At 43.8% G+C, this 11,009-nt stretch overlaps 1 protein-coding gene across 1 annotated transcript in view; it reads left to right on the forward strand.

Moving 5' to 3' along the window:
* The window catches only part of LOC100485322 (brain-specific angiogenesis inhibitor 1-associated protein 2), a 65,250-nt gene extending 59,537 nt beyond the window's left edge, over nucleotides 1-5,713 (forward strand). The window contains exon 14 of the mRNA XM_002935002.5: nucleotides 737-5,713. Within this exon, the coding sequence (XP_002935048.2) occupies nucleotides 737-809 (73 nt within the window). The 3' untranslated portion in view covers nucleotides 810-5,713. The remainder of the gene's footprint in view (nucleotides 1-736) is intronic.
* The last annotated feature ends 5,296 nt before the right edge of the window (nucleotides 5,714-11,009 follow it).

Below are 11,009 nucleotides of genomic sequence, written 5' to 3' on the forward strand. Positions count from 1 at the left end.
TCTGCCATAATCAAAGCTTGGAAGGCTTTTTGTTTTTGTTTCTATCCCAGTAAAGCATGTACTCATGAAAGCTTTCTGGGGTTGCATAAAATGTGCCGATATGGATGGGATATATGGCTGTTTTTTTGCCCTTCACCCTTTCTGGGTTCTGTTGGTATCTCCAGATACTTGCTTTTGGGTGGAAGGTTTACATGGCAGTGTAGTTCTGGGTTCTGTTGGTATCTCCAGATACTTGCTTTTGGGTGGAAGGTTTACATGGCAGTGTAGTTCTGGGTTCTGTTGGTATCTCCAGATACTTGCTTTTGGATGGAAGGTTTACATGGCAGTGTAGTTAGGGTGACATTGCATCTTTCCAGGTGGTGCTCCATCCATCTAGTGAAAGAACAGATGCCCCCATTTAATCATTGCCTTTGATTTCCAATGCAATGAGAAAGGACTCCTCTTCCTAGCAGTTCTGGCCACTTGGTGGCTTAATCTTTCTTCTCTTTCATTTCATGTTTCATATTTGGGGATAGAATCAGAGGGCCTATAGGTGGGGAAACCATATGTTTTGTGTGCAGTTGTCTGGTTTCAGAGAGAAGAGATATAACCCAGTGTTTCTTGGTCTTATTGAGCATATGTGTTATGTATATTGGCTGGGTAATATATAGGTAGAGAATATAAAGGGAAACAAATAGTATAATTGTATAGTTACTGGGCATGCTATCACTACTGAGTACTTTTTATTCTTCCTTAGAAACAACCCCTTTGCTCATGTCAAGCTGAAACGCACAGTGACCAACGACCGATCAGCGCCAGTCATCCAGTGACCTGAGGATTTGGTGGCCTGCATTGTCCTTCAAAGCTGCTTCAATGAAAAGTCACGGAACGGAATCAGTGACCCTGTATTCCCTGTCATGAATTCAAAGAGCTTATGTAACCCCGAGTTAGAAGGGCAGCCTTTATAAACACGCCTTTCATCCGTTAATACTGCGGATTGTTCTGTTTACAGCAGACTTCTAGAACTTTCCTTCTCTGTTGACCATGGCTTGTGTGTTGGAGCTCCAGCATGTTCAAAGCGACTGGCTGTAGTTAAAGGTGTACAGTGCACTATGAACAACCTTAACAGTATTAAAGGACAAGTGGCTCTACTGACAAAAAGGAGACAGAGTTAGCCATGTATATTTGCCTTAAGATCACTTTTGTACTGGGGCGTTCAACTGTTGCTCTTCGTCTCCCATTGCGCTACAACTCCCATCACCATCAGCCTCTGAGAATGATGTTTGGACAAAGAGTTCATGTATTACCAGCCCAACAGTCCAGCCAATTGTAGAGGGAAATGACTTCCATCTTTATACTATTTGCTATTGCTTTGGCATTCATTATTCTGAGTAATATGCAGGCGTTCCACATAAAAAATACCCACTGAAGAATATGTTGCAGAAGGTAGGGGAATGAGAGAAGAGCACTTTAACTCAAAAGTAGCACTTGATGCCACTGATTGCTTACAAGTTGGATTGGAGTCAGAAACATTTTGATGAGCTAGCACAGATCCACCGTGTAGACCTCATGTACAGGGAAAATCTCAATGTGCCTCAGTACTGTTAGGCCCTGCCACCGCTCCACTGTGAAACAAACAGCCATCTTTAAATAGCAGAGTTGGACAGGGCTTGTGTGTGGCAGGCCTGATGGATCTGGTGGGCCCTGAATACCCAGTCCGACTCTGCTCATATACAGCAGGCCTTCTGCTTTATCTCTTTACAAACTTGATAGGCCCTCCCCCTGGTGAATGTCAGTGGCATTACACATGCTCAGTCTGTTCTGTTCTATGACGGGTGGTTTGTAGGGAGGAAAATACCAGTAAGCACCTGATCACACACTCCTTTCTTAAATTCCAATACAAAAGGGCTCCTGTACCTCCACCTGACACAGCAGCTTTATGCATAAGGTTTATCATTTATTTATTAGTCCTTTTTCAGAGCTTTAACAGCAATTAATCTTTCAGTCTTAACCAGACCGGAAAATATGGCCAATTTATGTTTACCTTAATTTCCCCTTTATTAGAAATTAAGCGAGCGATTCATTTTAACTAATGAAATGGAAAGGTAACCATAAATACTATCAGTAATTAACTTTTATTCATATATTGATTTTTGAGTGGAATCCATGGGCAACATATCTCTATTTATTAGTGGTAAAGGCTCCTTGAAAAATTCCAACCAGGAGTTGCACCTAGTCAGCTACAGCTGTTGGCCAATGGTCACCAAGGGTCCCTTATTCATTTCAGTTGTGTACCTGCGGGTCCAGGTCATTGCCAATGAAATGTATATGGGGCAATCCTAAATATTTGTGTCACAGGCCCTAGAAATAGCTCAGACTAAAGCTGCCGAGTCACCTGTGCGCCATTGGCCAAATGGTGGTGACCCTTGGCATCAGGGTTTAAAAATAAAAGGCAAAGTTGGGGAATGTGTAAAGTGAAATATGTTTCCTGCTTTCAGAATACATAACAAACATGGCAACAAAATGGGCAAATGATGTTGTTTTATATAATGTCCAGAAAAGAACCTCTATGTTTCAGGCCTTGGCAGCCATGATTAATTGGAGAGTACCACCGGAATTGTGTTGCCAGTTCTGAGCAGCCATGATGTATTTTTTGTTTTTTTTTGCACAATCCAGCTCATACTAAAGAAATCATCAATATCATTTATTGAGGCATGGGGTATTTATAAGTGGCTGTGGTCATGCAACTTTATGATCTACCTGCAAGTCAGGGTTTATTCTGAATTGTACATATTGCACTGTCCATTGTTTGTACTGAAAGAAATTAGCCTATTGAATTAATGGGAGTTCTAAGGAAGCATGAGAGTAAATATTGCTGTAAGGACTATAGAACATAGTGGGGGCATTTATAGACACTCTGGACATTAAAGGGGAGCATAGGTGCACCCTAGAGATGGGGGCGGGTGCAGGTCTATAAATACATGTTCCTTGCTGGGTCGGGTTGAGCGTGGGTTGATATTTTGTCTATACGCCTGCATGCCCCTCATGAATACATTGCTGTTGAACTTAGGCACTACTGTATTCATCTGGAGGAGCCAAATCTGTGCATTGTTATTTGGTGCAAAGACCCGTGTCACTTAATCAATGGACAGGGTGCAAAGTGCAAAAAAATGATGGACTAACGCTCAAGAACGTTCTAGATCTAGAGCTACTCAGGGCAATGCCCTTTGTGGCCAATAGAAGACATCTACTGTGTTCCCCAGTGTTTCCCATAGCCCTTACAGTCTACTAAAATACTGAATTTGGTATTTGGTGGTCTTTGTATTAATATTTCTATTAAGAAGTCACCTAAAAAATTAACATTTACTGTAATGTAGACTATGGTATTCTAACACAGTATGCAATTGCTCTTTATTTTAAATGGCTTGTGGAATATTCTTGTATGTTGGGGTCCCACATACCCTAGCAACAAGGTCGTAGTTTGACTAGGAAGAGGTAGAAAAAGATTATATCAATAATAAGAATGAAACTCTAGCCTTAGAAAGAATCTAATCTTGGCTTGCTCGTACCCATTAACCAGAAAAAACATGAAATACCAGGTTAAAGAGCATAATAGGACAAGTCATTCCAAATATAGAAAATAAAGACCAATTGTTGAGGAATATTAATGTCTACATTCTAACATACCCTCTAACATGATCAACCCCAAGCCCTGGGCAGTGGGAAGGAACAGCAACAGTTTGTTTCCAGGCTAAACTTTTTTTTACCTTCAAGTTGTCCATGTAAAGTTAACTATTGGCACCGGACAGTCAAAGCCCATGGGGGTGAGAAACTAATGACTGAATGAACCTGCATTGTGAGAAACAGAAGGGAATGGTAAGTTGTTGAGTGACTGTTGAAGAATATGTTGAGGAGAGGGGGCAGATAATGAGAAGAGGGCACTCTAACTCAAAAGCGGCACTTGATGGTACTGATACCTTATACATGCGCCTGGATTTACGTGAAACATCCAGTTTCAATGACATCAGCTGGTTTGTTTAGATGTCATAAGCTGGAAATCCATAGATTGGCAGTGGCTGCCAACTTGGCTACTTGTGACCAGGTTCCAGCTTATTAAGCCATGTTGCAGGGAGTGGTCAAATATTGATTGGGAAGGAATTTTGGGCCAACGAGCACATATGTCGCTTCCCAGTGTGTCTCTTTATCATTAGATTGTTGGCCAAGGAGGAACAAACTATCAAATCACCCCCTTGGTTGCTGAAATGGGCAAAGATCTGCTTATTTAGAGACTTTGGCCTAGACAAGCATATGTGCCCTTGTATGCCCAGCTTTACTTACCAATATTCCCCATATTTATGCAGGGCATTATTCATTATTGTCACATTGCCCTGCTGTTGATATTTAGGAGACCATTGAGTTCAGTCAGGTATCAGTGCTGTGCTTTTGCGTAGAGTGCAACCGTTGGGTTCTGGATAGATTACTGCCACAATAAAGGTATTTCACATGTGGTCTGGGTAAGTTTAAGAAGAGAAAGTCTTAGTAGGTTTGAAGGAGGAAAGTGAAGAGAAGCTGATGGAATGCGGTGGCAGGTTTCGTTGACATGGGCAGGATGTAATTACGTGTTCAGTGAAGGTGTTATGGCAAGAAAGCGAGCCGTTTCTGTCCAGGCAGTCTCTGTGTGACGGGACCAGATGCTAATGTCCTTGATAAGAGACTGCAAAATGTGTGTACAAGCATGTTTTGTGTGTAAGAATGTCTATAAAATGCGATTTCAAGTAAAGCAGTTCAATGCATTCATTTTCTCTGTGAATATGTGTGTGCCATCATGCAGACATGGAACTGGCCATTCTATAACATACCAAACGTTAACTTAAAGGTGAACCACCTCTTTGACAACAGCAACGTATCAAGTTGGAGGCAAGGACAGGTGTTTTGTTGACCAACTAGGGCTTGTTAATCGTTGGCACACAACTGACTAATGGTCTAAAACTGGGATCCCCAACCTTTTTTTACCCATGAGCCACATTCAAATGTAAAAAGAATTAGGGAGCAACACAAGTGTGAAAAATGTACCCAGGGGTACCACATAAGGGCTGTGATTGGTTATTAGGTAACCCCTATGTGGGCTGGCAGCCTACAGCAGGTTCTGTTTGCCAATACACCTGGTTTTTATGCCTCCAAAACTTGCCTCCTTACCAGAAATTCAAAGATAAGCACCTACTTTGAGGCCACTGGGAGCAACATCCAAGAGGTTGGGGAGCAACATGTTACTCATGAGCCTCTGGTTGGGGATCATTGGTCTATAACCTTCCCTGTGTGGTTCTCGGGACCATAGAGCTGGCATTTCTCTCCCCCTTCTGGATCAGCTTGTAGAGGATGCTGGGAGTTGTAAGCCCACAGCAGTCGTAGTGCCATAGTCAGGGGCAAGCAACCTGCTCCATCCCACCAACAGTTGAGGTCTTTCTGGTGGGTTGCTTAGGCCCTCCCCATCTTTCCTGTCTGAGGTTTTCACTTTCATTTGCTGTACTTGTCTTTACAGGCCTGTGATTTTCTTTTTATACAAGTATATTTTTTTATTTGTGTATATTATAGGTGGACCTTGTTTAACATTGTCGTCTCATTTGGCAGTGTCAGTGCATCACGTGGATTTTTTGTAACATAATGTAACATTGTAACATACATTGTACTTCTGGTCTGTTGAACTAACTGGGCAAATAGAATTTGCTTTAATCCACTGGTGTGTCTTTATTTGAAGGATTTCAGTTATTTTCAGATGTTGGGGCATCTCCATAAACTTTTAGACTGGCCCCAAAGCTTCAGGCCCCAAAGGTTCAGAAATGGAAATACTAAGGGGTTTGAGTTGGTGGATCATGTCATGGATCCAGCACTGACCCAAGGCTCTCTGTATAACACATTCATTTTAATTCATTCAGTATTGTCCAGATCTCAGGATTCAGCCGGATCTACTAGACTGGCCCCAAAGCTTTCTAAAATACCAGCACTGGTTCAGGAATGGAAATACTAAGGAGTTTGAGTTGGTGGATCATGTCATGGATCCCACACTGACCCAAGGCTCTCTATAACATTCAGTTCAACTCATTTGGTGCTGTCAGGTCTCAGGATTCAGCTGAATCTACTAGACTGGCCCCAAAGCTTTCTAAAATACACCAGCACTGGTTCAGGAATGGAAGCTCTCAGGGGTTTGGGACAGTGGATCATGTCATGGATCTAAGACTGGCCCAGGGTTCTGTGTATAACACATTCATTTCAATACATTCAGTTTCCAGGCCTCAGGGTTCAGCACAATCCCAGTACTTTTTGGAGGATTCAGCCAAAACAGACCAGAAGTCAATTCTGGATTTCTGGAAAGGTGACAAAGGTCGGGCCTAGGGTGGCAGGCTGTTAGGATGGCATGGTCCTCTAGTACAGATGCCACTGCATGAACCCACCCCCTCCAGTACTTACCCCAAGTGTCAGAATCAAGTGAGCTGCACTGGGGACTGGGCAGGAGTCTCAAACAGCCGTCCAGTCTACCAGTCCCAGTGGTGCACAATGGGGTTCAGCTGCTTGCTGTAGGGGGCAGTGGTACTGCTTATAAGCCTGGGGGGTCTTTGGGCAAATGGTTGGCTACAGGAGGGCTAGTAGGGTGCCAGCATAGGGATGAGGAGACTTGGAATCCAGGTCCGCTTATAGTCATGTGACTTTATAGCTCTGGGCAACTAAATGTAACCTCTTTTTGTTTTCCGATGCTTGAACTTCTTGTTTTTTCTGAAACCGAAATTTGCAAACTATGGAAAAAAACTGCCATTCAGGCAACATAAAATTGTCGCACAGTGAGTTTCTAGCGCCAGTGAACATCTTAATTCAATTAATCTCCAAATTCATCTTAAAAAGCACATTTATTGTCACTTTGGGATGGTTTATATGCCCCGGTTTATATTCCCGTAATGGAGATGCACAGGGATAAGAGTTATGCGCTATTATCTGGGCGGCATTAGCATTATCTGCTCTAGAACACCAGAAGACACAGCTGGGTGCAGGTTCTATTTCTCACTATATCCCTGATAGATCTGTGCCATAAATATTGTGACAAGCTGAGGGGAAGCGAATGTTATGTGATGCTGAGAGCAGCGCTTTGCCTTCCATTTCTCCAGTTATATGGCTGATACTATACAAGTAATGCATCTCACCCTACTGAGTCGTAGGTTCTGTACAGCGCTATACATGTTATAGCAACTTTATAGTTTTGATTTGTTTAATTAGCTGAAATGCTGTAAGGTTGCCGGTGGGGGTCACTGACCCTGGCTACCAAAAACAGATCAACTCTAAGCTTTATCATTACTTATAATAGGCCCTCCACTGCTCATATTCTCTGTCCTGGGTTTTTTAAAATATTTTAGGCATAGCAACCAGTTAGAACTTCAAAGCCTGGCGGCATCACAACAAAGGGAATTGATTCAAGAACCATAAAAACAAAATACCAACACCATGCTAAAAGTTCAACTTAAAGAGGTAGCCCACCTTAGAGTATCATTTTTAGTAAGTTGGATTGAGGGTATGGACCCAGCATTTCATTGCACAGCCTGGCCCCCAGCATTTCATTGCACAGCCTGGCCCCCAGCATTTCATTGCACAGCCTGGCCCCCAGCATTTCATTGCACAGCCTGGCCCCCAGCATTTCATTGCACAGCCTGGCCCCCAGCATTTCATTGCACAGCCTGGCCCCCAGCATTTCATTGCACAGCCTGGCCCCCAGCATTTCATTGCACAGCCTGGCCCCCAGCATTTCATTGCAGAGCCTGGCCCCCAGCATTTCATTGCACAGCCTGCCCCCCAGCATTTCATTGCACAGCCTGGCCCCCAGCATTTCATTGCACAGCCTGGCCCCCAGCATTTCATTGCACAGCCTGGCCCCCAGCATTTCATTGCAGAGCCTGGCCCCCAGCATTTCATTGCACAGCCTGGCCCCCAGCATTTTATTGCACAGCCTGGCCCCCAGCATTTCATTGCACAGCCTGGCCCCCAGCATTTCATTGCACAGCCTGGCCCCCAGCATTTCATTGCACAGCCTGGCCCCCAGCATTTCATTGCACAGCCTGGCCCCCAGCATTTCATTGCAGAGCCTGGCCCCCAGCATTTCATTGCACAGCCTGCCCCCCAGCATTTCATTGCAGAGCCTGGCCCCCAGCATTTCATTGCACAGCCTGGCCCCCAGCATTTTATTGCGCAGCCTGGCCCCCAGCATTTCATTGCGCAGCCTGGCCCCCAGCATTTCATTGCACAGCCTGCCCCCAGCATTTCATTGCGCAGCCTGGCCCCCAGCATTTCATTGCGCAGCCTGGCCCCCAGCATTTCATTGCGCAGCCTGGCCCCCATCATTTCATTGCACAGCCTGGCCCCCAGCATTTCATTGCACAGCCTGGCCCCCAGCATTTCATTGCGCAGCCTGGCCCCCAGCATTTCATTGCGCAGCCTGCCCCCCAGCATTTCATTGCAGAGCCTGGCCCCCAGCATTTCATTGCGCAGCCTGGCCCCCAGCATTTCATTGCGCAGCCTGGCCCCCAGCATTTCATTGCGCAGCCTGGCCCCCAGCATTTCATTGCGCAGCCTGGCCCCCAGCATTTCATTGCAGAGCCTGGCCCCCAGCATTTCATTGCGCAGCCTGGCCCCCAGCATTTCATTGCACAGCCTGGCCCCCAGCATTTCATTGCACAGCCTGGCCGAGAGAATTAAAGGAAAATTATACCCCCCAACAATGTAGGTAAAAATACTGTATATTGCATATGTAAAACCCTGCTTCATCTAAACAAACCATTTTCATAAAAATATACTTTTTCATTAATATGTGCCATTGGGTAATCCTAAATTGAAAATTGCCATTTTAAGTATGAAGGGCCGCCCCCTGGGATCATAGGATTCACAGTGCATACAAACAAGCCAAGGCCCGCACCCACCAAGGCTGCACTCTGCACATAGTGTTACATTTTTTTTATCCGGCACGAGGTATAGGGTGTCCCTGGGTCTATGCAAACAACCCCCCCTTGTCCATTATTAGTCCAATATATTTTCTAGTTATCAGGGTGGAGTCATGGGCGGAGATAACCCCGTTTGAATGGATCAGAGTGCTGTAAATGTAAATCCTCTAACTGAGACAAAGTAATGTCATGTGACCACACCAACAAAGTACCGGCCAATCAGTATAAGATCTTATTTTATTTTTTTTTGTTTTTGGCAAATATTATTTGGCGAACAAACACCATTTTGCATGAAAAATTCTCGTTTTCAATTTGCACTTAAGAACAGCAAATGTACCTATTTACAGACAAATTGTCAAAATACATCACATTTTAACCATGTAAAAATAAGGTGAGTTTCTGAGAGATAATACTGGAGTATTTATGGTTTCTGTATATATATATTTATACTATCGTTTTTTCTTTCATTTTTTTTTAATCGTTTTTTTTTTATATATGATGAAAAGAGAAGTGAATGTTTAACTCCTTGGATACCAGAGTGATTTCAGCGGGGTGCCGTATCTCTTGCGCCCAGTGGGGTAACAAAACACTTATACGCTGCCATAGTTCTCCTCATGTTCTTTTAGTTCCATAAAGGCCTAGAACAGCTTTTGATTGAACACAAACAACATAAGATATAAAAGTCAATCTTGGGGGACCCTCCCCCATGTAACCATGTTCCAGCATTCTCTCCTACCATAGGCTGTTGGAAACGGTTGGGTAGTCGTGGGTTATATATATCGGAGAGTAGCAGCTACTCTGCATTAACCCCACACAGGGCTACGTTGAATGGGTTCCTAGTATGCATCTTGTCTACATGGCTTTCAACTCATGCAACCTAGCCCATGTGTGTAGATATAGGGGAGCAGGTCTGGACTGGGCTTCAAAATAGGCCCTGGCATTCCTAATACCGAGAGGCCCAAACAGCCCCCCCACCAGCCCAATAAATAGTGTCTATGGCATCTTACAGCAGCCCCTCTGGCATTTGCCAGAACCCACAGATTGCCAGTCTGGGCCTGTAGCAGAGTAGCAGGTTGTGGAAAAGCATCAATATTTGACATATACACAGCCCAGAATGACTTTTATTTATGCAACTGTCCTATCAAGAAGCAGTACTATGGGATGGCACTGGCATTGGCTTACCTAGAACCTGCACGTGTATTCAGCCGGAGGCAAGTTATGGAGTTAAGTGATTCCACCACTGCATGAGATCAATCCCATATGGATCAAGCTAAGAGCAGTACAAATAAGGGTTAGAGTCAGCTTATATAAGGTTTGCATATAACTGAAACGTTATGTTATTTTGTTCCCTAAAGTGGAATGTTGGGAAAATTAGTTCTTGAGCACCAAAAATGCACGAGAATTGCAATTTATTTACTTTTGAAGAAGATATAGTTAGTTTTCTTCTTGTACCTAGAACCCTTTTTCTAGAAGTCATACCTCCAGTCATACCTCTAGTGACCCCTCTAGTGCTATTGCCTACCTCTACTAAATATTCTTATATGCTCTACCAATTAGCATTGTGGGCAGAGTATCAACCCCTGTCTTCTTTACTTTCTACACTTAAAGGGGAACTCTGCATGAGATCAATCCCATATGGATCAAGCTAAGAGCAGTAGAAATAAGGATTAGATTCCGCTTGTATAAGGTTTGCATATAACTGATACCTAGAGACTCAATGTTATTTTGTTCCCTAAAGTGGAATGATGGGGAAATTACTTCTTGAGCACGAAAAATGCACAAGAATTGCAATTTATTTACTTTTGAAGAAGATATAGTTTTCTTCTTGTACCTAGAACCCTTTTTCTAGCAGTCATACCTCCAGTCATACCTCTAGTGACCCCTCTAGTGCTATGTCCTACCTCCATTGAATATTCTTACATGCTCTACCAATTAGGATTGTGGACAGAGAATCAACCCCTGTCTTCTTTACTTTCTAAATTAAAGGGGAGCTCCCCCCACACACAGAGCCCCACACAACACAGAAACCCCTAATATACCTATCACTGTAATCTG

Source organism: Xenopus tropicalis, chromosome 7 (genome assembly GCF_000004195.4).
Source record: "Xenopus tropicalis strain Nigerian chromosome 7, UCB_Xtro_10.0, whole genome shotgun sequence".
Taxonomy (NCBI): domain Eukaryota; kingdom Metazoa; phylum Chordata; class Amphibia; order Anura; family Pipidae; genus Xenopus; species Xenopus tropicalis.